At 40.9% G+C, this 27973-nt stretch overlaps 1 protein-coding gene across 1 annotated transcript; it reads left to right on the forward strand.

Annotated features, from left to right (window-relative positions):
* Positions 1-1074: 1074 nt before the first annotated feature.
* Positions 1075-27521, forward strand: c1qtnf12 (C1q and TNF related 12). The gene is made up of 8 exons (XM_023835171.2): positions 1075-2408; positions 13921-14022; positions 14887-14998; positions 15374-15555; positions 20198-20306; positions 21145-21238; positions 25067-25145; positions 25555-27521. Exons 1-8 carry the CDS (start codon positions 2235-2237, stop codon positions 25651-25653), a joined length of 951 nt encoding a protein of 316 aa, XP_023690939.1. The 5' UTR covers positions 1075-2234; the 3' UTR covers positions 25654-27521.
* Positions 27522-27973: the final 452 nt, after the last annotated feature.

Raw genomic sequence — 27973 nt, forward strand, 5'->3', positions numbered from 1 at the left:
AAGGTCTCTATTTACTTAACCCTTATATCTTACCTGGTTATATTTAATGAATGTTTCAGCATTATGTGAGACTTGGGAAGCTGGTGAGAATCTTTCGACAGCTCTGAACTTGCTAAGTGAACGACATAGTAAAACTTGCTGGTCCAAATTTGTAATGTCAGAAGTATCTGCACATATCCGCAGGCGTTAGGCTACGACTCCTGTTTCTGCTTGATGATCCATGCCTAATAACATCACCGATAGTGACCACTGCTGGACTTATGCGCTCTGAAGGGCAGCTCATGCCACACCATGTTAAATGAGCTGCCTATGCCATCAGAAATTGTTTTAAAACCTTACTAATAAAGGGCACATTCATGCAGCTCTTTTGCACCTGTTTACTCACATTCCGTATCTTGTATTTTGTCGCAGAGATTTTAAATTGTATTTGTTTGCATCTGAAGATTCAAGTAACGTTAATGTATCTGGCCCCAGATCTCCACACTAATTCATCCAAGCTAAGATGCTAACATCGAATTTCACAAGAATCACAAGACTGCAGGTCAATCTAGGCGTCTTAAATAGCCAAACAATTTGCAATGTTCTTTAAAGTACAATATTGTGTGTGTTAAAGACAAATGATTAAACCAGACTAACAACGCAGTATTTATTTAGTTCATTCAGCTCTGCGGGCTGTGCTTAGTGAAAGCAGGTTGTATTTCAACACCTCTTAAAAACATCACAACAGATACTTCTCTATGCTCAAACCACAGAGGAATCTCTGAATTCTTTCTCTGGCAATTTGTCAAATGGAAGATTACACAAGAAGATGCCTGAGGTATTTTTCTGCAGGGATTGGAGCTCCTCTTCCCTGTTTGGATACACTCTTGTGTTGATGTGAAATTAAAGCAAAAGTCAGTATATTAAAGACACATAGACTCACACTTCGCAGTTAGTCACCCCCCCCCCCCAACCCAAACTATCTTAGAATTTCAGTATTTCATCTAAGAGATAAAACAGAGCAGAAGAAGGCAGTGAGGCTGCCAATTCACTGATGAGAAAAATAAAGGCAGGCAGGAAGGAGAGAGGGAGAGAGAGAAGAGAAAGGAGGGGGAAGACAGAGGTGATAAAACTCTGCAGAGTATGCATGCTCAGTCACAGAGAGTGAGAGTGAGGGAGACGAAGCAAACTGACAAGGACCTACCACAGTGGCAAAGACACGGCACTTTCAGAGACGCTAAGGGCCCGTGTTTTTGCCACGCTTTTGTGGACTGGGAGACATTAGGGAATCGGAAGCTGTTACTGGTGAGCAAGTGGGTGCACTGGACTTTCCTGGAGAGACCTGGGATTTATCCCCTCAAGGGCTGTCTGCTTTGAAGTATTTTTCAGACACTGCTGCGGGGGACTAATTTTCCCCTTCAAGGAAAAGAGAAAGGGGGCCAAAGGCTAAAAAAACCGGAAGGGATCCAAGTCACAACTCTCACCCCCCCCCCCCCCCACCCTCTCTCATCTCCATAAATCAACTTTCATGCCCCTTGGATTTTCTGCTTTTTCCCTCCCAAAAGGAGTGATGCATGACAACTGTCACACTGAAGACTGTATTCTACAGAAATTCTGGGCTGTTTGGATTTGACACAGCCTCTGACTGGCGCACTACCACTAGAGATCTTCAGCAAGAGGACAAGAGTCTTCAGAGAGGAAAGAGGTTTGCAAAACCTCCCGTTCTACCTACCTAAAAGTACAACAACCCTCTACCCCCCCCCCCCCCCAACTCAGACTCTAATTCCAGCCCCTTCCACCCTTAGCCCCTCCTCTCCTGTCTCCCCTCTCCCCCATGAAGCAGGAAGCGTGAAAAATCTCACTAAATGGGTTTATTTGCCGTCAGAGCTGTACTGATCTGTCATTCCCCAGGACCATTTCAGTTGACTTGTTTCATAGCTCTGGGAGCTGCCTGGTTGGGTGGTGCATTGGAAGCTGTTGATCTGGAGTCTGTGAGGGGCAAGAGGCAGCATCAGTTGCTGTAAATCCCCAGAGTCATCGAGGCTTCCCCCTCCAACTCACCTCGTTGGGTCTATCCCAGGATCTACCACTTGTGAAACCAACAACTTCCCAACCAAAGAGGACTCTTTGTTTTTTGATCCTTTTTTGGTGGGGCACCATCGAATCACAAGCGAACCATTCCTCCAGTAGTGGTGTTTGTTTTCTAGTTGCCCCATCCTTTGGTAGTTTGCAGAGGTTGCCCCGCGTGGCTCAAGATGCGGTGTTGGCCATTGGCCGTGGTGGCCGCAGTCTTTTGGACCCAGTGCCTTCTTTTTCGTGAGGTTGATGCCAAGAAGGAGAAGAAGAGACAGAAGGAGAACATCCCACAACACACAGAGTCTTACAACTCCTCAGTCTCCAACAGTGAAGAGGTTGGAGGGAACACAAAGGTAATATTATTGTCCCCCTCTATCTCTGGGTCGTTCATTTTCTCTGTCTTTGCTGTTTCTGTCCTGAACTACCTGCACCTGTTGTCAAAGTGACTGTTGCTTTTTATGAATTCATTATGATTAGTTGATAACTTAAGTATCCTTACTTGAAGGTTCTTTTCTCTCATTTCATACCTTAAGATATGCTGCATTGTTTGATGTGCCTTGTTTAGCTATCAACTCAGTGCTCAGTGACACACATGTAGGGAATCAAATGGTCTTTTTTTCATGCAAAATGAGATTATTTTGATGAAATATGTTAAGATATTGAATGTGTTTATATTTTCTAGATTAAAAGCTTCTGCTCATTTGTGTTTTTTTTTTTTGTTTTTGCCGAAAACATTTTTTTCTGCCTTTGACAGAATTCTTTTTCCGTCAATGTCTGCCAAAATCCTTGCGTTCTGTGGATTGAGACTTTTCTGATTAAAGAAATAGTATGATAGACAGGTCTGGGCCCGGTTTCTCGAAACCTTCTTAATGTTATGTCATTCGTAAGTTCTATCTTTTAACACAGAACTTACGAACAACGTAGCATTAAGAAGGTTTCAAGAAACCGGCCCCTGTTTAGTTATGATTACTGTTATGGTTCTAGGGAAAATCTATTGCAAATTTGTCACTATTATTTAGTAGTTATTAGCAATGGTCATTAATATCTTTTCATGGCACATAATTTCAGTTGGGAGTGAATGGGACAGACGTGCCCATGTTGAGAGCATACATCAGTGTTGAGTTTACAATGTAAGCAATGTAAGTAATCTGCTTAATTATTGTCTCATCAATTAACCCATCTGCCCTGTGTCCTGCGGTGGATTGGGAGGTTGTTAGATTAAAGGGAGAAATCGTAGGGAGACTTCTAGGAAACCTTTAAGGATATTAATTAACAATTGTAGAATTTATTTCATGTTTCTTGACCAAATTGTCCATATATGTGATTTATGTGATGGGATGAGGCAGTGACGTTTTTGGTACCATCATTTTCATTTTAGCCCCATCAGGTCTTACCCTTTTGTCACATACTCTAAACGACTTGGTTAAGTCCTTAGCTAAACCTCCCCTTCAGTCAATTACCTGTTGAGAGAGTAGTTCATGACTCAACGAAGCAAAGCGGGTCCTTTCCAATTAAAACAAGTATAGCAGGGAGGTATTCCAGAATGAGTGTTTGGCTGTAATATAGTTACTCTCTGTTAATGTGCTGTTAAGTATGGAGTGAATGTGTGGTTAGAAGGATTATTTAGACTTGCATATACTGTAACCAGCCTGTGTGCCTACACATCCGAAGTCGTCAGGGTATGAGGATAGAGGATCCCTTTTAATTACAGACGAGTGCTCTTAAGTTCGTTGAGTAGTCATAAATAAACAGCAGAATGACTGTTTATTTCTCGAAAGAGTGCAAGAAATATGAATACGGGCAATTCGATGTGATAACTTTATGGCATTCAGCCTTTTGCGTGAAGAATGTTCATGTTTGTGTGCAGATGATGTCGCACGTTTGGGGAGTGCTCCTCACGCCCTTGGGGTCCCTATCGGAGATCCCGGTTCCTGTTTGTTTTTGCAGTACCGTTGGCTTGTGGCTTCTCCAAAAAGCTGCTCGTTTTTCTCCAGGCCACCCATCGTGGTGGCATTTCCAAATGTCAACTCCTTCCCGCCGCCCCTTTGCCACTCCGGCCGTTTCCCAGTCTGGCTCCAGGGCTTTGCTGAGTCTCCTGCCATCTGCCCCGTCACCTTCTTCAGGGGGGGGCGGGGGCGGAGAGAGTGTCTTTTAATGTCCTTATGCAAGAGCTGGCTTTTAATAAGGTTTAACCTTATTGTGAAGGGTGTTTGTTTTACTTGGTCTGGGGACCAAGTGAAGCCTCCACCGACACCTCATCTCAGCCCCCCAGCTCCAGGATGCAGTGTCCTAGGGGGACCTCTCCCCTTACCTCCTAGTGTTGCTTTGAGCCCCTCCCTACCCCCTTTGCTTCTCACCCATTCGACTATCCCCCCCCCCCCCTCCTCCAAAGCAGGCAGTCTGCCATGATGTCATTCCTGGGAAAGTGAGGTGGGGAGGTATTTAAGGGCCTGGGGCGGCATGGTTCCCAGCCCATTGATTCTGTCAGTCAGGGGCCAGCCTGTCTCCGCTGTGTCTGGGACATCCGATAGGAGCACTTGCAGCTGGGGGAACGGGGGCAGCAAGCCGTGTAAGCCCTTCACAAAGCCTCTCAGAATGGGTCCTGAAAGAGGACACTTTGATGAGGATTAGGCCCTTTACTTTCACCCCCTGGTCTTTTTCTTTCCCACTGTACTCGGACGATAATTACTTAATCGCTAATAAGGGCCAGTGTCATGCCAAAGATCGGCACGTCGGTTTGTCACTGTAGGTCAAGCGGCTGGTTGGGGTTTCTTACCGGGGTGAAGTGTGGCACAGGTTACGGGGAGGGTGCCGACGCGTAATTGCGCATTACTTTTAAAATTTAGTTTAATTCATGTCATTATCCAGATTTACTTAATTACCTGTGCATTGGATGCATTTCTCATTGCTTCATCATGCTGCAATGATGTGCTGCTTGTTTGTTAAAAGTTCAGTTGCTTAAACTGTCTCTCTTGAGGTTAAAGTTAATCTTGTCTTACTTACCCGGGTCACAGCCTTGAACTTTAAGCTATGAACTTTGTAAATTACATCATTGGCCAACGCATTCAGCTGGGTCAAAGTTAGCAAACCAAAAAAAGGCCAAACTTTCCTGTGATTCGATAAAACAGTATAATCTGTAATAATCAACAGGCAGGCCTGCCCTGGGATGGGTCCTTGCTCACTGGCCACTGCAGGCCTCACAAGGCCACAGGTAGGTCTTTCTAGCCATTTCCCCACCCATCTTGAGAAGTAACTGCTAAACGCAGCCCCAAAAAGAATCCTTGTATTTCCCTCTGCCATTCCCACATGCACCCCCACCCCCCATAAAGACAGAACTGTTTTCCTTGATCCAAAAGAAAACAGCATTCAGCTGCTTTAACATATACCCCTGTTCATAGGTGGCTCTAGAGCCTGTTTGGGGGGGGGGGGAGTAAATTAGCTACCCTATTTTATGACTCAGCCCCCTTGAAAAATCATTTTTCTAAAACTTCAGTATTTTTGTACACAATTCATACAAATTTTGTGGTTGGGACCCCCACACACACAAAAACCAAAGACAAACTGTGGGTGCTACCATCTTGAGCAAGACTGACAGGTGGACGGCTCTGCTCACGTTTCAGTCTCTGTTAACAACATCAAGAAAAGATGAAAAAGCCAAGTAGTTCCATTTGATTCTCCTTTCATCACTTCTTGGGAAGAAGCCCCATAAGGCCCAAAATATAAAATAATGTTTTATAGATGTCAGAAAAGATTGCTTTATTTGGATCTGTTTTCACTTTAATAGCTTATGATGGATGTCAGATTTACAGAAATCCCTTAATCTAGGCTGATGCTTATCATGTGCTGGTCATGTTCCTCAACTCCCAGTCTGTGCTTGAGCCTGAACTACGGAGTAGCATGAATTCTGTGAAATGTTTCAGCTTTGGAAAGCCATCAGTATGGACAGGCTTGTGAAATTAACCAGACATAATTTGGTTTTTAAAACTTGTCACTACATGACAGATCATGGAGCTGGGGAGCTTCATTCAAATGTGCCATAGTTAGCTAATATACATTAATAATGCCGCATTATTTTTGATACAAATAAAGCGAATAACATTACAGAGACAGGAACATTCCAAATTCATGTGTTATTTTTATTATTATTTTTGGTACCGTGCATGGAATTATTCATTGAATTTATGTCCTGTGGAATATATTCTTGATTGATTGCAAGATTTTTCGGTAACACCTTCTATGAATGCTGTGTTTGTAAGAATCTATGAACACATTCATAACACATAATAATGCATTCATAAAGCATTGTGAACATGACTATAATAAATATTTACAAAAAGGCATAATACATTATAGCCATGTTTATTATGCATTATGACTGCCTTATGAAGCCTCATCTATAATGCACCATAGATATCTTTATAATGCAATACAAAGCATGCTTAATACTTATACCGACCATTGTAATACATTACACAGGTATCTTTAGTGCATTATAGATGAGAGATTCATTGGAGTTTATGAAGTATTATACTCATCACTTATGACAGCTTTAAGTAAAGTGTTAATTTTAAAATCTATATATATATATATCTCCATTTGTGTGTGTGTGTGCATGTGTAGATACACAAATATATGTATATGTGTGTGTGTGACAGTGATTGTTGTCTGCTGTTTTATTTACTCTAATTTAATCTGTTATTCTAATTTTTAATGCAAAAATGTAATTGGCGCATCAGTATTCTCCAGCTGCAGACCTGAGGGTCCCAGCCCAGGTTCCCCCCGTATGGCTCCTCGCCCCAGCTGCCCATCTAACCTACCACACGCACAGAAAGAGCGAACAACCCGCACACTGTCATTTGTAAGGGGAGCAGGTGTTATTTTCTGCTTGGGCTCTCGTTAGCTCTTTGCCTTTTTATGATGAGTGGAAAGCAGAATAATCCCCTGGAGATTTCATAATAAATTTTATGACTTGCTTTCTCACAAGTCTCCACTAGCATGGAATGTGTGTAAGATACGTGTGTAAATATTTAAACAATGTTTATGCTGTGGCTGCTTTACAGTGGGAGAGGAGAGATATTATTATGGCAATATATTTATGCTATTCAGATGTTTATCTTGGTCTTCATTTCCATACAAATTAACTTTATGGTACGGCCGAACAGATGATGGCGCAAGCAATCCCCCAGTAATCCGACTGGGATCTGAATGGGATCTCATTCGACAGCCATTTTCAGATCAACCAAGAGGCTTAATTGATACGCCTAAATGTCCAACAAAATGTGTGGTGTTATTAACTACATGGCCGCGTTTAAAGACATTCAACCCTTATGCTGTATTTGCTTGCTGTCTGTCTGTCCGTCCATCCGTCCGTCCATCCATCCATCCATCCATCCGTCCATCCATCCATCCATCCACCTTCCAAATGCTTATCCAGTAGAGTGTTGCGGGATAGGCTTGCAGATGCATATGCAATTCTGTTATGAACTATTCTGTAACCTACATTCCTTCAGTTTAAGTCTATTCGGCATTTTTAATACAATGAAGTGAAGTGATATCTGCTTCTTTTGGAAGATAAACCTTTTTGCCAAGATGTTATGTCTTCTGTGATCTTTCCATTTCTTTTTTTTCTTTTCTTTTTTGTGTTTTTTTTATTATGCGACAATTTGTCAAATGTAGAAGACCTGAGACGGAATTTGGAGGCTGGATTCTTTAATGGATTTTTAAAATTAAGCGTGTTCATTTGCTTTGAGAAGCTGTCCAAAGCAGACACACATCACCTCCAAGGTTAGATCATCCTGAAAGGAGATGAACACTGTTGGACTTGGCTTTTTAATCATGGTCTTAATTGTGTTATTACTCAGCATCCTTGCTGTAGAATTTATTGGTGTGACTGGTACACAAAAACATCCTATATCGTCTTTTATCTTTACGGGGGCTTACATCGGCTGTTTTTTTCCCTCTTCGCTTTGTAAAAATGATATCAGACAAAGAAGGTGAAAAATGAACTGATGGCGTGCGGTGCCGGGTGCAGCATTCGGCTCCGTCAGACATGCACTCTGGAAAATCCTCCCCTGAGCTGACATGCTTTGGAGGTCCGCGAAGCGCATCTGGAGGGAACGGCATGGAAATGCGTCACGAGTGGGGGGGTGGGGAGACACGCTATAAGTAACGCCTGGGGTTTCTAAACCCTCCGGCATGGGAGGGTGATGCGGGAGGCACTTTCATCAGACCACGCATGGATGACTGCAAGTAGGAGTGGTGTGTGTGCGTGTGCGGGGGTTGTGCCGCTAGCTAATGGATTCGTCGATTAGAAAGGGCATTTCCTCAGCAGGTCACACTTCATGGCTGAATCCTGGAGGCTGTGACAAACCAAGTCAAGTAAAGCATTATTGTCATCCCAGCCGTGTGCAGTATGTAGCGAGACCATGATGAAACATTTATGACAAGATAGACATTACAGTGCTAAAGATAATGTACATTGTGCAAATGACGATTTATATACAATTATCAATAATGAAAGGGGAGGAGAGGCAGATGGAAGACCTACCGATATTTCTACCTAACGTGACGTAACGTAACATAAGTATTCTACATTTGACAAACAGTAAACAGGCAATACTATGTAACACTTGGAAATTAGTGCATGGAAGTACTGTCTCTGCTTAAAGTGGCAGAACATCCGGTATAATCAGTATTTCATCAGCATTTTGCCTATGGGTCAATATTACATCTGGGTACAGGACAGGATGTACAACACTGTTGGAACAAAGTAATAAATCACTTATCTGCATTTTAATAAAAATAAAATGAACAGAATCTGACAGAACAGTCCTGAAAACAGGCATTTCTGGTGACTAAGGCAATCATATTACCACTTTAGCCTCTAGTCCTGGCAGAACCTTGTATGTCTTCCCAAAAGATGGCAGTGGGTGGCCTGCTAAATGGTTAAATGTGTTCTTTTTTTTATTATTTATTTTTTTAAAAAAAGCATGTTAAACAACCCAGATCAGAGTTTCAGCAGTAAAAAAAAAAACTAGAGCTGTTTTGCTATAGAAGGTGAGACTGAAATTGTTGGCTGTCTTCAACCAGTTAATTGTACTGATCAGTCACGTTCCTGTAAGCCGTTTATTCCTGACATAAGGGTCGCATCAATATCCTAGTCAGCTCATTCATTCGCAGCAGGAAAAGAAAGATGAACAAAGTGTGAATCGGAGAAGCACAAGTTCGGCACCTATTCTCTGATGAACGTGTGTGCCGTTGCAGGATATAACTGGATATGTCAGAATTTAAGAAACTGGGAAGAAATGGTTAGATCCAAAAATAAAAGAAGATCAGCCAGAGGTTCTGGGGCATGAAGACATTTGGTAGAGTGGCACTAAGAGAAAGAATGAACCACTGTCTGTGAAAGAAGTTGTTTTGCTGTGTTGATGTCCTGCTCATCAACCTTTCTCAGACTTTTAAATTCCCAAATAAACTTGCTATTTTTTTTAAACAACTTGGCAGTGTATCAATAAATCATGACTTGTAAACACAACTAATCACTGTGCCCTTTAGAATGAACACATGCGACAAGACTAAACCTGAACTTTCCATTATCAGCAGTCAAAACAAAATGCTTTGCTGGCTTATTACTCCTGTGTAATTGCTTAGCAGATGCCAAAGTAACTTACATAATACTAACATATCTGGATACATTAATGTTAACTGGATATTTTCCTGAAGCAATTCAGGTGCAGAACCTTCTTCAAAGGTCCCCAAGGAACATAAATGCTTTGGATCACAAGGTCACTATATTTAGTCATACACAACTTGCTTTTTGTTTGTGAATATACAGACGCTCCTCTACCTACGAACTTTCAACTTACGAACTTTCAGACATACGAACGAAGAGGACTGTAAGTCCAAACTCCTATTTCCTGTTTCCTGTTCGAAACATCAATTTTTTTTTCTGCGCGCCAATTCTGCCTAGTACAACTTCTGGCTGCTACTCCCGCCGCGCAGCAGCGTAGCGTGCAAACTCCCAGCATCCTAGTTCTTTGTACTTGCGTATACGCTTAAGATGATGTTGAATAATAAGTCATTCCTAAGTAGAAGAGCATCTGTATATAATTAAACAGATTATAACATTAAAGTCACTATGGTGTGGAATTTCAAAATACATGCATAAGAATAAGTTAAAAGTTTGACTTATGTATTTGATACAGCAAAACAGTGACAATTTTTAAGCAGTTTTATTTGGTATGGTAATATTTGTGCCCATTATTAAAATGAGTGACTTTAATAGGTGTGATTCAGTCAGGAGATTTTGGGCCCCATGAAGGCATATCATATTAGGCCCCCAACCCAGAACAATCAATCATGTCCCAAATTTTTTAGCGCCCCCTTATGGCACCCCTGGATTCGGTTATAAGATTTTAGTTCTATATTTCACAATAATTTAATAGAAATATGAACTGTCTACCAAATACTTTTTGGGTTTATTTTTATGCCGATATAGTGATGCTGATGTTACAAAGATTCTTTTCTAAAATTAAAATTCCCACTATAGTAACTTGTAATGACATGTGAATTATAGGAGGGTTTGCTGCACTTACGCTCTGCAGTATTTGTGCATAGCTGTTTTATGACATAGTAATTACATATGCATAAGGGCTGTCAGCATTCTCACATGAACTTGTAATGGTGCAGGTGCAACTCAAGGAAAGATGAAAGACCAAACGAAAGTCAGCCGGGATGACGACGCCGTCTGAGAAGTTCTGCCGTCGTTGGTGATATCAAAATAAATGCAGAGTGCACTTATTCTTGTTGACAGACGCCTACTCAGAGATGGGCCTGCCCACATGTCCATCCTTTCAAGCAGTTCTGGCTGACTAAAGGAGGTCAGATATGCGCTGACTTACTTTCTGCGTGTCGAGCCTCGAGTTAGCGACGCGCCGGCCTTGAAATCTCCAGTGAGGAAACTGCCGAACCTCTTCGCTGCGGAGTTAGCTGTCGTGACGGACGTGCGCGAAATTCCTCGCGGAGAGCAGAAGTTTTGGGATGCCGTGTAGGCGGCTGACGGCGGCAGTGACAGCAGCTAGTCATCGTGTGTGGCGGCCAGAGGCTGCTAGAACTGCCAGCACTTAAAATCAAGTGCTTTTTTTTCTCTTTCTTTCTACGAAGCACAAGACACGTTTGTGGTCTTTATTTTTATTTTTTCAAATTTTACTGCAATATCTGGGCACAAACCTTGCCTTGCCCTGACATGTTTTACTAACAGTACACTCATGCAACTGTGATTATCTTGACAACAAAACGTGTTATGAAAACCAGACCAAATTATATTTTGCTAGTTATTAATGCACTGCTTTACTTTCAGCAACTTCTTGAAGCTAAATGGACTCATTTTCTCTTTTTTATGTTATATTTGTCAGGTCAGTTTACTAGTGTGGTAAATACAGTCACTCTCTTATTTCATGCTGTTACAATGCAACAAAGAATATAACATAATCCTTAGGGGCAAAGCATTAATCGTTTAATTACAATGGCATGTGCAAACAGTACATGGAGATAAAAAAGGCACTTGTTTGTTGGCACGGGCTTGCAGAATTTAACCTTTCTTTAATTGACGCAGCCATTTGCGTTGGCCATAACTTCACAACAGAAGACCGTAAAACCACAGACAGAGCTGGACCTGTGTGAGACTCGCTTGTTGTCTGAGGTGTAAAATTGAGCATTTAAGTAATCCAAGTAAAAAATAGCAAGATGGCAAGTATCTGAAAGGCTTCATACCGGTGAAGTTCTCACTTAATGCATGCAAATATAATTACCTTCTTGAAGGGTTACTACCAAAAATGCAGTTCTGAGTTTGTGCCCTAAATATCTGCATTTATCCTATCATTAGTTGTGTCTTTAGGATCTTGGGCAGCACTGTGGAATCACACTGATACATATGCATATATACAGTATATATATGTATATATATAGTAGTCATGTCTGTATTATGTATACGTATATACATACAGTCATTTGACCTCTTACCCTCTTTTATATAACATGCAAAATATCAAAATAGATCTAGAGAGAGCTGGAGCGGCCAAAAAAGGGAATCCACCCGCAGATATTCTACTGCGGTTTGCAATTCTTTATGGAAAACTGCTGCAGACTGTAGACAGACTATTACTTAACTGAGAAGAAAATGTAGAATAAATGAAAGCAGTATGGACGAAAGTTTATTTATTTTTTTATCAGAGCTTACTTGGAAATCTCTCAGATAGAAATGGGATGTGTTTTTAGGAGAAACCTGAAACAGCGCGAGCTAAAAAAAGCGGAGAGGGCTGGGAACTTGCCCCACGCGGAGCGAAGGAAATCTGCAGGATCATCCCAGTCAGGGAGGTTATCTTCCCTTTGACAATATCTGTCGCTCTTTTATCTTCACCAAAACTCAGCAGAAAGGCAGAGACATCTAGCAGGCATGATGCGGTGCATCAGTTAAGTTTATTTTGTCTGCAATCACGGGGAATAAAATACTACTGGATACACAAATGATGGAAAAAAAAACCTTTTATTCCAGTAAGTTGAAAAGACAAACAATGGATTACTTTGTTGCCTTTCGCAGAGACAGAGCTTTTGGTGAAGACAGAGGCATGTTAGTTTAGCAGATAGTTGCACTGCTCTCTAGTGCCAAACCTAAACAAATTCCATTTCAGAGAGCTCACCTCTACGGTTTGCCCCTATCTTTGTTTCCATCTCAACCACAGTCACTTGACGTTTAGGGAAGGGCCTGGGCTGGGTTCAGCTCTTATTTTTGTGGTTGCTGGAATACATGCTGCATCAATTTTTTTTCTTACCCAAATCCAATGAAGGGATTCTGATTGCAGAGATAATTCATTATATAATATGTAGCTGAAGTCTTCATTGTATTTGGACATGAGATTACTACATTTTCTATTAACTCTCAAGATAAGACCGAGGTATGCTTAATATTTTGGTAAAAAAAATAATAGGTAGGTTGAATAAGTTATGGTGCTCAGGATGACTCTGGGTTTAGACTGCTTTTAGTTGTCTAGACTCAGTAAAGTCTCATGAACCTGTCTGTTGCATGTCATTAAAGAACTGCAGAATTGGACACAATGAGACTATAATGCACAAGGTCATTCTTCTTGTTGTTAAAAAAAGCGACTTACTTTATGCCAAGCAAGTGATTCCTGGCACTGGAGAGTAGCATCAAAAAAACATTGCATGGTTTAGTGCAGGAGGGAAACCTGTTAGGGGTGACTATATGCTCTTGGCAGTGTACGGCAAAGCAACACAGAACTGGAGAGGCTGAGTGGAACACAGAAAGAGGGCACACGACCTGCCCCCACGTCTGGCACCATTTAATAGTATCTTTAGGCAAGATTTTCCAATGGTTTGTAAGCAGAAATTATGACTCATTGGATTCAGTTACGTAGTTTACAGTATTTGCATTCAGGGTTGGTGGGAAAATGACTTCAGACTTAAATATCTGATGAATCTTGCAATTAGCATTTTTCTCAAAGATGTATTGTAATGGTAGTAAGCCATGTCATGATAGTGCTTGTCCTGTTTTCCAGAATGAATTCTAATTCAGAGATGAGAGCATATTTAATCTACATAAATCCCTTTATAACGGCATAATGTGTCTTTTTAAATTAAAATGTGAAAAGAATGTGAAAATTAAAATTCTTCTATGCCACTCTGCTACCAGATATTGGAGAAAATTGGGATAATTTCATTTAGCAGATAATTAAGCTAAACGGTAGTTCAGATTTATGGCTTTTCTGGAGGACAGAAACAAACAAAAAGCTTCTGCACAGGAGTTGAGCAGCTTGGTAAGAGAATGTGATCAATTCTGAATCCACGCAGGCAGAAAACCATCGCGTGGACCCACTGGGATCATGGAAGGTGTTTGTGGAGCGACCAGTAGGTAACTTCCCAGGCAAGTGCAAGAAGAGGAAAAGACCACTGGTAAGTGTCAGGGCACGATGTTGCAGGAGCTCACGCCAAGCATAGACTCTCCAGATCTCACATCAGTTCTTCCAGCATTCAGTTCCTTTAGGCAGGTCGTGAGTTTCCGGCTGTTGAATACTCTCTTGTACATTTTCTAATATGATACACGTACACTAAGATTTTCATTGTAATGAAATGAAATTAAGTTTTATTAGCCAGTCGCACAAGTACGAGTACAGTGACATTCTGCAGTTTTCACATATCCCTCCTTACTCTTTGCCACATTCACACACACACACACACACATATATAGATGAGAGTGAGACTTGGGGTCGAAGTGCACGATCAGCCGTTTTTCTGGCAATTCGGAGCTTTATGCTGCATGTCATGGCTGTAGCCATACAGGCGTCATAACTCGATAAATAGATTTAATATGCACTTACAACAACCACATTAAAATATCGTTTACTGTCTGCCTAGTCCTGTTGGTTCCAGGTAGACATGGTCAAAATTGGTTCCCTTATATTCAAAAATTACACTTAATGCTCTTTGATGAGACTGAAATTCTCTGTAAAACACACTGCTTGGAGCTGAGAACTCAATACCTCACTGCCTTTTCTCACTTTTCTTAATAACATAATGACTAATTCATTTTCACTTCTACCAAGTAGCTCAGATATTTCTGACCTTTTTAGGACAAGGCTAATAAAAATGATAAGAACTTGTGTGTTTATGTACATATAAAATGTCTCTGAATTTTATTGGATGACTTTATCATATAAAACCGTCGGACTTGGTTCCAGATTAGTTCAGCTTACATGGAACCCTGGTGGCAGTCATGCTGTAGACTCATATGGAGGATTGATGTATTTGTGTCTATAGCCAGGACCCCCCGGGCCACCCGGACCCCCCGGACCCCAGGGTCCCCCGGGATCACCTGGGGCGGAGATAACCCAGGAGGTCCTGCTCAAGGAGTTCAGGGAGATGATCAAAGGTATGTGAGCAGCTGCCTATTAATGCCAAGTATGTTCTGTTTATCCTACTGCTGTCTAGAAGGAGGCACAGAAGCCTCACCCAGTCGTTCTTTTACTGCAATAATCGATGCTGTAAATGCTCATTATTTAAGCCACTTTTATTACTTAGCACTATATATAGCACTTTTGGACTGTTTTGCAGTTTTAGATAAGATTACAAACTAGATTTTGTCGTCTGAGTGTTTGAACTTTGTGCAATGACATTAAAATGATAAAATGACATTAAAGTTGAATCTAATCTCTATTGCTAAAATGGACATCTGAATATTTTTGCTACGTCACACGGAGTTTGATGGTCTCCTTGTAACTGAGCCTCTTGTACGCTCTTACTTCAGAGGCAACAGAGAGACGTGCAGCCATGGACAGACAAGTCGGTCCCAGCCAGCTGCCCCCTGCCCTCATTGCCTTGGATGGCCTGTCCTCCTACCGCAGAGTAGAAGAGGCTTTCCATTGCAAGCTGAAGGGGCCGGTGGCCGTGGACAAGAAGACGCTGACGGAGCTACAGGACTTCCAGACGGTAAGCTGAGGAGCAAAGGATAACGTTCACGCTGGCTTTCCCCAATGACCTTCAGCTGGGAGGACAATTCAGATCTCGAAAGTCCTTCTAATAAACAGTCAAAAGATATCTTGGCAGTGTTCGGTTTTCAGAATAGAGTCATTTATTTTAATTGCAAAACACACAATATTTCCTGGCGTCGGGACATGGCAACGGTAGACTGTGTGATCCCTACAAGCTGTGAGACACCCGCACAGGAGATAAACAGGATCACCTCATCCGGGCCTGAAGACGTAGAGTCAAGCCAGTGCTTAGATGAGCTCCCTTCTCAGAAATGCTCTGCTGCTGGGCACTCCACATCAGTTTCGCTGGGGTACACAAAAGGCACTCTGTCTGGGACTATATAGCAGAAAGCAGGGTAAAAATAGAGCCGGCCCGAAACCGCATGTTGGAGTGGAACAGTTCTGTCCCGTGACATGCTGACGAAGGTACTAGAGGGTGGTAAGGCACTCACATAAACCAAATATTAAAATAATAATAAGAATTTTGACATCTGCCTTTGAGTAGACATGGCATAATAAAGTATGCCTCTGGTCAGCATCAGCAGAATAGAAAAGGCATGCATGTTTAAGATACGTTCCATATATGAATCAGCAAATTAAATATATAAAATGTTTATATGAATATATAAATATTTTGCCACAGCTCAAATTTTTAGTCATAAGAGACACCGGGGACAATTGTCAAATGTGGTTAGTTGAGCAGACTTTTAACGCACTTCAGCAAGCTACGCGCCCCTCCACCTCTGCTAGCTTAAGGCTCCTAGCGAAAGCACTGATGCTTATGAAACCTGTCAGAGTAAAAGTACACAGATTAATGAGTAAATAGATACCAGATTCGATTTAGCAGTTGTCCCCGTCTCCCCTATGCATGTTCGGTTGCCAAATGTTGCTCACGAAATCACCGCTCTGTGTGGCTCAGACAGTAGCATTGTTGTCACACATCTTGCTGGTTGGGGGTTTATCTGCAGCCCTTACTGCCTGTGGAGTTTACTTCTCGGGTTCATTCCAGGTCCTTCAGTACATTACAGTTCCTGGTTTCACAGTCCAAAAACTCACTCACTAGATATATTGCTGTCGTCTTGTCTTTATTATATATGAATGTGTTTGTGAGTGCCCTAATATAAACGGCCATTCCTGCCCAGGGTGGACTCTGTCTCATATAAATCTTTCACGTCTTAATAGAAGTTCTGGACCATCACTGATAGTTTTAATGTGTGGCTACACAGTGGGATTCTAGGCATATGTAAGCATGCAAGCGTGTGATTATGTATTTCAACACAACTGGCATTTAGGTATCAACCAGGTCCTTACACTTTATTTCTGTGTGTGTGTGTGTGTTCGAGCGGGTGTGTGTGTGTGCATCCGTGTGTGTGTGTGTGTGTGTATGCGTGTGTGTGTGTGTGCATGCGTGCGTGTGTGCATGCGTGTGTGTGCATGTGAATGCATGTGTGTGTGCGTGTGTGTGCATGCATGTGTGTGTGCGAGCGGGTGTGTGTGTGTGTGTGTGAGCGGGTGTGTGTGTGTATTGTTTGGTCTTGGCTCCTACACCGAAGTCTGTAGCTCATCTCACATAGACAAACCTCTGTTGCCAGGTTCCTGACAAGGACCAAGGTCTGATACCATATAGAGTAAAACCCCAGGTTTAAAACAGTTGGCTCTCTGCTTCTCTGTGAGAAATTAATCAACATTTTTTTGACTTTGAAGTCCCCTTATGGTCTGGCAGACGTGGTTCTGAAACAACGAAGCCATGCATTTCATATTGCTAGAGGCTGATTTTGTTAGTTGTAGTTTGTAGATGGAAACACTTCTGGAAGAACTGCCTTGTTATAATCAGTTCCTTAGGCTACTAAGGAGAAATATAAAAATAAACTTGTTGATTCATCCATGGAAACCCAAGGCAATTTTCACTTTTGTGCATAATAACAATTTAAGTCTAAAGAATTTAACTTATTTCATTTTTTTTTTCATTGTTTAAAGTGGACTATAGATAATTTGAAGCTTTCAGAAAATAACATATTTATATACAGTAATTTTTTTGGATCTTTATTATTAGCCAAAAATATATTACTGGCTTTAATATCTTACATTAAATAGTACATATTTATCATGATAAAGAAGTATTATATATGCACCATACATTATAATGGATATATCATGATATAGTACCAACTAGCTGGGAAGTGCACATGTTAAATTTAATATCTCACTGTATTCCTTTCTGGAAACTTCCCAAATTTTTCTCCTTCTTTTTGTTTATATATGGTTTTCCAACGCAGCCCTCAGATTCTTCTTTGCTCTGAGGGACATTATCTTTAAAAGGGAGTATTGAATGTACTGTATTTATGTAAACATGCTGAAAAAGCACATATATGATTTTTTTAACATTGTGTGGGTAGACTTTTTATGTTATGGCATGGCTATGGATGCGAGGATCGTAAGCTCTTTTCTGTAGTGGAGAAAATGGCTCCTGCACACTACTGAAAAAAGGCATGTTGATTTCAGGCCTGTTCATCACATTCTCTGCTGTCTTCATGATAATTATGACCTTTTTTTTTGCACTGAATGGGATGCTGTTCCTGTATCTGACGTCATATGCCTGTTCCTTGAGCTGTAAAAGACAAAAATCACAATAAAAACAGTGAAACTATCAGACGGAGACAGACCCTTTGATGTACCCAGCTAATTCAGATATGTTTTGACTGGCTTTGTCTGCAAGTTTTGAACCAAGCACAAAATAAAAAGCAAGGGCGGGGAATGAAATTAAGTGTTCTCATATAGCATCTGTGTGTGTCTGTGTGAATCTGTTCTCCGCTCATCTGTTAATTCCTGCTAGTGCTATAATTACGGTCTATGTGCTGCGGACAGGCCTGCTCAGCCGGGTGTGTCTAATTGAGAGAGATTCTGCGGGCACTCTAGAGATACCCACACCCATTTAACAGCCTCAGCCCCGGAGAAAACCCCAGAGACGATGAGACTCCCAAGTATCTACTGCTGCCTTGCAGGAGTTAAAATCCACACAAGAGCTGGAGTCAGTGTGCTCTCGTCACGTAATTGCAGAGCTAAGGCCTGTTCCTTTGGTTTTTTAGCAGAATTGAATTGCTCTCCTTTTCCTTCAAAGGTTCTTCGCATTTGCCTGTCTGTGGCTTTGTGGAGCCCAGGGACTGGTAGGATGACATGGAACAGATAGTCTAGCACCGTTCGCTCAAAAAAAATCCCGTAATTTGGCCTTTATTTCACTTTTTCTCATTAAGATTTTTATAGAAATATTTTGTTTTCTCGGGTGGCCCAGTGGGTAGTTCTGGTCCTTAACTTTATAACCACTGATAGGTCTCAAGTTTTCATCCTACTTATATAATGCAATAACTAATTCACTGTGAAACGTAGTGCAATAATTTTTCATACTATATATCACCCACTGAATATATTCATGTATATATATTTATTGTTTGTACTTTGCTGCTTTTTGTTGCCATGCTGTCTTAACTACCTCTGTAAAGTGAAATGTCTGCATGTTGTATGTATGTTGTCTTGAGTGCACTTGTCCCTTATGTCTGCACATTGAGCCTTGGAGAAACGCAATTTCGTTCTGCCTGCATCCGTCTTTGTACTGTTGTATGGTGTGAATGACAATAAAGTTTCACTTCACTTCACTTCACTTAACTTCTCGTGGGATTGAGAGCTTGGATCCTACTCTGCATGTGAGCCCATGTGTGTGGAGTTTGCATGTTCCTGTGCTCCAAAGACATGCAGTTAGGCTAATTAGGGGAAATTGCCCACAGTGTGTGTGTGTGTGTGTGTGTCACTCCATTCCAAAACCCAAAAGCATGATGGGAGTAATATTTCATAGTATGAACAGTTTTAGTAGAAGAAACAGCAGTGAATGTATCCATTTTCACTGCTAAAGTATAAAATTTTGAAGTTAATGTAAGGCCAGTCCACCACTTCTTAGATTCGTTTTGGAATACAAGTCTACTTTTGCTTAAATATGAGAGCTGATTCAGCACTTATGACATGGTGAAGCTTGTTTTATTGATAATCATAGAATGTGAAGGATTATGGCAGTGGGAATGTGGTAGTGATAAGCTGAGTGCTCCTTCCTACTTCAAGGGTGTAGGGACTGAAGATGTCCTAAAATTAACGAGGTACTGCTTCAATGGGCAGAACTTGAGCTTGACTCTGGTTGCCACTGGGAACTAACAAGGACTGATGAAGACTGACAAAAGTGTATCCTAGCAGAGCAGGTAGTGCAAAAAGTCTTGCAGTGCATACAGATTATTGATTTTAGTCATTGTCACATGCAATGGTCAAGATGGTAAGTCCAAAGGAAGAAATCTGAGGAATGGTAAAATACTTCGAAACTGGCAAAGGAAGCCTTTTCACACCCTCGTCCTGGTAATATGTGACCTGCAATTTTGTTGTTGATTATGTGGGTCCTTAGCAATTACAGACATCTGCTCTCCATAAAGTCTTCTCTGCCAGCATCAACACTGTTTTTCATGTACAAATCCCCTTTATCCACAATCGAAATATATACATAGTTGCCTTCGAGGCACCTGCTTTTTCCACTGTGTTTGCTGTGACACATTTTTGTACCTCTCCAGCCTCCTGCCAAAGGTGCCTTTCTCCGGGGGACGGGCATGGATCAATCCACTGGTCGCTTCACAGCACCGGTAACAGGCATCTACCAGTTCTCAGCTAACATCCACATTGGTAAGCACTGGTGCCTACATTAAAAAAAGAAGAAAAAAATCTTGTTGCTTTTCTCATAATGAGCAGGGAATCAGCAACGATGCAATGTCATTTTCCAAGAGTTTAATTAGTGATGATATTTTGGTAGTGAAATGAGGGGCCCCTGACTGTGACGAGAAAATATTTGTGCTGGTGTTTTAGTCATTGACAGCAGTTTATTGTTACGTGAAAAGCGATGTTTACGAACTGCTGCAGAATTCCGGAAATGAATTAAATCACATTTCATTCACAAGCAGTTTAAAAATGCACTCCAAATAAAATAACATCTGTTTAGAATGAGAATGCAGTTAGAGTCATAGCATACCATCTCTGAAATTTCACATAATACCCACCTTCAGTGCCTGGAGACCTGCCTTGTAGCAGGGAGGGCAGCTCTTTGTCTGTGTCCAACCTTTCACTGGAATAAGCCCTTGGGACACAGCATGTAAAATTCTCCTAAGCTCCTGTGCCGCCAATGACTATGGGAACCTGCCTGGAAGATTAATGCAGGGATTCAGTGTCCTTCCTCCAATAAAACGCGCTTAGGCTCAACACAACTTGATCAGCCCTGAAAATTGCAACAAGTCTCATCAATCCTTTAACCCTAACCCCTCTTGACCTCCTTGAGGAGGTAGCGGTGAGCAGGAAGGGTAATGATCCTGTGTCCCTTGGAAGTTTCGCACGCGACGTCAGCTCGTTGTGGTTCCAAACCCGTGGGTGGGCTGCTCCTTGCTGTCCACTGGCTACTGAAAGGCCTAGCGGCAAGTGAGAAAACACCCATCCTGTACTGACGCTCTGTGCGGTTTTGTGCTTTCTGTAGACCACGGAGAGGTGAAGAAGAGCAAGAGCCAGCTGCGGGCCAGGGACAATGTGCGGGTTCTGATCTGCATCGAGTCTCTATGCCACAGATACACGTAAGGGCCTCTCTTCCGCTTCCTCCACTGCCAGGCTCCTACTGGACAAAGTCAACTGTTCTCACGTTATCTGCAAAATGTTAATTTCTTAACCGCAACACATAAACATGAAAGATTAGTAAAATATAATAATAATTATGATGATGATGTATGGGATGGTGTGTCAGAGGGTTAGGGCTCTGTGCCTTTGTCCCAAAGGTCGTGGGTTCAAATCCCATGAGTGGTAGAGTAATCATATCACTGTTGGGCGCTGGAACAGGACCCTTAACCCCAACCGCCCCAGGGGTGCAAGATGCTCTTTGACCCCAAGCCTTCCTCTCTTGTACGTCACTTCAGCCAAAAGCATCTGCTAAAATAAGTAGATTTAAATAATATTTATTTTAAGACAACAAGGTGATACTGCAATCAAATGCAATTTCTTAAGGGGTGATAAAATAAGATGTTTCATGAGTATCCTCTGTGAATTTTCTGAATTGATTTTGGCGTGACCGTCAGTGCAAACCACTTGGAGGAATCCTTAATACTTGTCCTGTTTGATGTCAATTGAGACTTTGTACATTAGCAGCCCAGATGATTATCTGCAATTTCCCGGTCTATGCTTGCATTTCTGAAACCCACATCCTCAACCCTAAAGTGCAAAATCTGCCTTTGACCCAGTCATCATGAAATATAATTGCTTACGATAATAACAATTATCTGTATCTTTATTTTAGCGCTTGATGTTACAGCCATGTGGTACTCATTTGCAAATATTTATGGAACCAAAAAAATGCCATCACTCCCCCTTCCATAAAGAAAATAGAAATTATAATTTTACCACGTCTGAGACACAGCAAGCTTGTGGCACCCAGACTCCTTTGGCCAGTGTGTTACTCCTGTCGACTTTTTTGTATAATTTATGAACTGTGAAATGTACCATGTCATACCCTGTGGCACCATAGGTGTTTCCTGCAAAAAAACCAAAAAACAAAATCCCAATCAGCATTATAAAAGGACGTATTCTCTCACTTCAGCATTGGTTCCTGTGACCTCTGTAACCTTTACGAGCCGACCTTTGACCTCGGGGAGCCTAGGTTGTTAGGCAGCACAGGCTGCTATAAAGTATTGTGTTTGCAGTTTGAAGAGGAGTAGGTAATTCATTTTAAAAATGAACTTTATGTATAAATATGTGCTGAGGAATGTAACATGGAAAAAGATGTACTCTGAAAAAAAAATTATTCTTATTCCTTATTTAAGACATCATATTTTTGTCTCAGCTTTAATAGGCGTCTGCCAAGATTTCTGTCACCTGTCACCCATTAACTTAAAAGTATTTTTAAATCTGTGAATTTCTACAGCTATAGCATATTACAGTTGGCGCTACAGATAGTAAACTGTTGTAAAGTAAATCTTGCAGCTCTAGTGATTCGTCCGAAGTGTGTGACTACACATATTCTCGGAAGACATTTATATAAGCATATTTTCTGAGTGCACACCAAGAGAATGTGGAATAAAAGGAAATGATTTATATCAAAAAAAGAGGCACTCAGTTGAGCTTTTCTGTCTGGACTCCAAGCCTCTCTCACTCTCCCACGCTTCAAACTGAGGAGAATGTGAAATAAAACTCTTTGGGCTAGCAGTTAAAAAGGACACAAACATGACTGATTAACCATAAAAATGCAGTTTTTTCCATCAAACGGGGCCAGTGGTCTCTGCTGGAACTCCCGGTGGTGTGTGGTGATATTCGGGCTCGTCTGCCATGGGAGCTCACAAATATTTGTTACAGAAAGCTGTTCCATGTATATTTAAGTAATTTTTTTCTTGTTTTTAGGTGATGGGTAAGATTTGTTTTTTTTGTTAGTGCTTAATAATAAGCTAAAACTAAGTGCATATCACTAAGTCACAATGGCATTCAGGAGAAATATGGCTCAATCACTACAAGCAGTGAATTTAAATGAAAACATATAACATGCTATCGTAGTAAAGGAGAAGATTGGCACATTTTTTCACAAGGATATTTGCTGAACAAATGTAGGTTATAAGCTTAGAACCAGAGTAGAACATTTCACATTAGTTTTTTTCCCTTTTATCCAGTTTTTGTCTTATTTCAGCTATGTTTTGTGTCAGGACATAAGTGCATTTTCCTCTTTTACTACAACAATATAACAACAATATAACAACGATACCTACATCTACCAGCCAAAAGTTGCACACACTGAGATTTTCTACATTTGCATGTTGCTCACTTAACATGTACTAAAAATACACTTAATATTCTTTGCTAACAAATACATTTACAGTATATTCTCCATTTGAGTACCTTTATTAGCAAGAAAATGTCATATCCTTGACTGGTCAGAGTAAACTCCTCTAGCAGTTATAGCAGCAGAGCAAATGCGAGGGATTCTTTCCACAAGGGACATTAAATACTGCTGTGATTCATGGGCTGAAATAGTTAACTAGTGCATTTAAAGGACGGCCTAGAATTTGACTATGCCATCACCACACAACCAGCTAATAGGATGTCAGACATGCACTGTCACATACTATTTCCATGTTATAAAGGAAACATATTTTATTTGACTAATATTTTCATTCATAATTGTTCACTCGACCTTCCAATGCTTAACAAATATTTAAGAATCTGCAGTTTATGAAATAAATGGAAAAGTGGTAAAACCCTGTGGTGTGAAAAGGCCTTTGACTGGTAGCATATATAACCGTATCACAAGCAAAGCTTAGCTTTCCAAATTCACTGTATAGTAAATTATTTCAGAAGTCATTATCTCATAGCAGACTTGTGGTGTGTCTCATAATGAAAACACTCAGCTAATGAATAATTAGCCCAGTTAATATATCGAACAATTGAGCACAGAGAACATTACAGAACAAAGGGCAATCTGCATCAGCCCCTGTTCAGGCACTTAACCGGTAGACCTGACCGGACCTAATGGTGTCCAATCAAAAGGTCTATAGGCTTTAAGGAGTCGTGAAACAGCAAGGGACAGCAGCTCATAACTGTGAACATTATACCTCGGGGACCACTAGTTTATAGCTAATGATGAAGGGTGCGCTTCGTTCATTAACGGGAAACAGCTGCGGACCTCCAGGGCTTGCCGAAATGTAAGAACACTGGAAAGGTGGACCTCCTTCAGAAAATCAATTTGAAGATCTTTGTTGAGTTGCTGACTTTAGCTAGGGGTTTCGCTATCTTGGTATCAAATGATAACCCGTGCGAGTTGTGGTAGCTTCCAATGAAACCTTTATTCCCCCTGAAAGTCTTTCTTTGGTTGGCCTTATACAATTGACAATAACAAACCAACAGCCTCATTGCTGTATAATCAGGAGAGCTGTAGTATTACAAGACATTCTGTTTGGGCCTTGTGTATCCCGAGGAATGAGTTACAAATATATTCCACAAAGTTGGTATAGTAAACGTGCCAAAAGCCTCAGGAATAATTATTACATGCTTGGTCCATAAGACCAAGGTTGACTGCGGTTTGGCTATTTTTAATCCTAAAAGGAATCTCAAGCAATATGAAGGTACGGAGCAAACAGAAACCGAAGGAGCACAGTGAACTAGTATGAAATGTATTTGCTGGCTTAATTTACAATGGAAAACATGTTTGACTGAAAAAAAATGTCATTCTTAAGCACAGGAACCCTGTATTTTATTTCTCAACCAAACAACAAAATTGTGCAAAGCTCAGGCTGGACTGGATCGATGTGGATGCTTGCAGAAAAACAACATAAAGGTTCCCTTCATGGCTCACTGCTGTTTGAGAGTTCACCCGTGTGAAATAAAGCAATTATTTCATTAACAACAACATCTTGTTATCTTTGAAACAGGTCCTTAGAAATGATTGTGGGCTTGGAGAGCAGCAGTAGGATATTTACAGTCTACGTCCATGGCTTGCTGGAGCTACAGGTACAGTCATTAAAAATGTTCATAATTCACAAAAGATCCAGAACGCATTATGCATCATCCTTTAACCATTCCTTATTAATTATTTCTTAATTAATTATCCATTACTAAATGGGCAATTGCTGGCGCTGCCTCTGATTTTGCCTGTTAGCTAGGCTGCTTATTGACTTTATTTTTGTGTGTTTATTTAGATGGTGGCTCATTAGGTAGCACTATAGCCTAACCCTTCCAGCGTTCAGGTTTTGTGTTGAGGGTTTGCTCAGTCTTGCTGTAGTTATGCGGTTTCCTCTCCCAGTCTTTCCTGCAGCCGTGTGCTTCGGACTTCTTGCAGCCCCATACTCCATAAGTTGCAGTTGAATATCCAATCAAGCCCTATATCCTGATCTGTCTTTGTCCCTGTTCCCTTCTCCAGGCTGGCCAATACACCTCGATATTTGTCGACAATGGAGCTGGGGCTTCCATCACGATACAGAACGGCTCGGACTTCATGGGAATGCTTATGGGCGTATAGCCCCGCAAGGCCCGGCCCTCGGAGGGGGCTGCCTGAGCCCAGTTTTTGCCTTCGCATGCACTGCATTGAACTGCTGTCCGTTGGACCCGGAGTGACCCTGCAGAGGAGGGATTAGGACATGCAGGGCCTTCCACCTGGCACTGGCGGGGGGGGGGACCACATTCAACCGCTTCACCAACCTGCTTGTCTTACCAACTGCCTATGTGTCTGTGGGCCAATGAAGCTGGATGGGTCACCCTAGCTTGAATCCCCATGTGAAACACAACACAAAAAAAACTAACAGATAATTAAGTCTCTGTCTTTTTGTCTTCCGCTAAAAAAAAAAGCATAGTAATTTTACATGGGCAGCAAGGCTAACGTACAACTCAGATAATTGTTTGCTATGGACACTCCAGATGTATATAAACAAAGCTAATACTTCTCAGAAAGAGGTCACAACGGAGGCAGTGAAGTAAGTTACTAGAATGTCATTTCTCAAGCAACACCTCATGTTTGGACCTACTACTGCCATGTTGGTTTCTGAGTGTCTGTAATGTAATTCTACATCCCGTACAAAGTATTCCTTTATACTTCTGTGGAAAGGTGTTATATGGTGATTACATAACCTGAAGTGTAAACATGGGTGCTCTCCTCTGTTTGGGGTGACCTCACCCCTAAATGCCAACCTTCACAGTCCCAGCAATGAGGTCAAAGTAGGTTGGGCTTGGCTGGCATCATTTGTATCCATGATCCATGCTTATCCTGGACAATAATAGAGAAAGCACTACTACAAAAACACAAAGGAAAACAGGAATTAGTCTAAGTGTCAAAAACTAATGAAAAACAAGCAAAAATAGATGTCAAACATGAAATACAGATATGTGCACCTAGCTGAAAGATAACATTTGGGTAAATTTCTTTCCAAGACAATTAAAATTTATTGTGTAGAAAAGCCATTGGAGCTTCCAAGAATTAATGATGATAAATGACCAAATAACGCAGCGTGGCCTCTGTAAGGAATTCCACATCCTGTTCTTTGCTTGTCCAAATTTCTGATTCTCGTTCACTCGGTAAAGAATGGATCGAATATCAACTTATTTTTGTAGTTATTAAGAAGCTGATGTATTTTGTATATCCCCTAAAGACAAGCTCTGTTTTTGGTAACGTATTTCTTATTAAGTTGTGCATTTATAAACGTTGAATTGTTTATCACTCGCCAATAAATTATCTTCAGTATTTTAGATTTTCTCAATTTATTCTTACAGGTTTTAATTGGACATAAAGAGGTTATTCCACACGCACTTGACTTGTGGCTCTGGCCTTGAGTTATATTCATTATACTGGCACAGAAGTTATTGGCAAACAGAATGGAATCAGCAGCATTGCTTCTATTGCAATAAAACCACTTATGGATATTCATTTGTTTTTGAGATGAAAATATCTCCAGGCAAGACTTAACTATTTCTGTTTTTACTCAGTGTATATGTGGATTTGCTTTATATAACAGATACATAGCTATAATAAATATAAATATATAAATAAATTAACAAAATAAATGAATGTATTGTCATTGGAAACAGATGAAATAACAAGCAGCATGTGTATCTCTTACCTGTACTTTGTTATATGCATATAAATATTGTAACATCGTATTAGTTGGTTTTATATTCCTGAAAAGACATTATGATATTAAAATGATAAAATTATTACTTTAAGCACCACAAAGTTCAGGATTCATTTAGAAACTGTTATTTTACAGAGTATGCTGTTTTTATTTTGGGTGTGTATATTATTATTACTATGTCTGACCCAGGAATTGGAAACAGAGGGAATGAATTTTAATTTCTGTACCATATGAATAAAAATGTGTGTATATTATGTGTAACTAAGACACAGCATTTAGCCACGTTTGCAATTGTTTTTTGCAAGAACAGATATTGGTATCATGTCTGTCCTGAAACAAACACATTTTTGTGTAAAGATCCCACCACGACTGTAATATCACTATGATGAACTGTGTTAATTGCATTCTTCAAACATCACATTTGCATAGGAATGAAGCTGGAATTGCATTGTGGGAAATACCCTAGAAAAAGAATTCAGAAATGCTTTAGCAGACAGGAGCAGCCTGCTGATACTCTAACACAGCGACAGAGTCTTTGAAGCTGTATCTTATGAGGGCCTTTTGGTATCCAATGCCTGAACAATAACCCACTTCAGAAAGATGTATGTGTTTTCAGCATCACGGTTTCTGGCGCTTACTAGGTGTCAGTCTCCTCTTCTGTTTTCACTCATTTGTGCTGGCAACAGTTTGCTTGCCGTGAAACAAATCACTTCTGAA

This window comes from Paramormyrops kingsleyae, chromosome 6 (genome assembly GCF_048594095.1).
Source record: "Paramormyrops kingsleyae isolate MSU_618 chromosome 6, PKINGS_0.4, whole genome shotgun sequence".
Lineage (NCBI taxonomy): Eukaryota > Metazoa > Chordata > Actinopteri > Osteoglossiformes > Mormyridae > Paramormyrops > Paramormyrops kingsleyae.

Coding starts and splice junctions, on each gene's coding strand:
- c1qtnf12 (XM_023835171.2), top strand. CDS start 2,235: ATGCGGTGTTGGCCATTGGCCGTGGTGGCCGCAGTCTTTTGGACCCAG. Junction 14,999..15,373: donor GTTCAGGGAGATGATCAAAG/GTATGTGAGCAG, acceptor CTCTTACTTCAG/AGGCAACAGAGAGACGTGCA. Junction 25,146..25,554: donor ATGGCTTGCTGGAGCTACAG/GTACAGTCATTA, acceptor TCCCTTCTCCAG/GCTGGCCAATACACCTCGAT.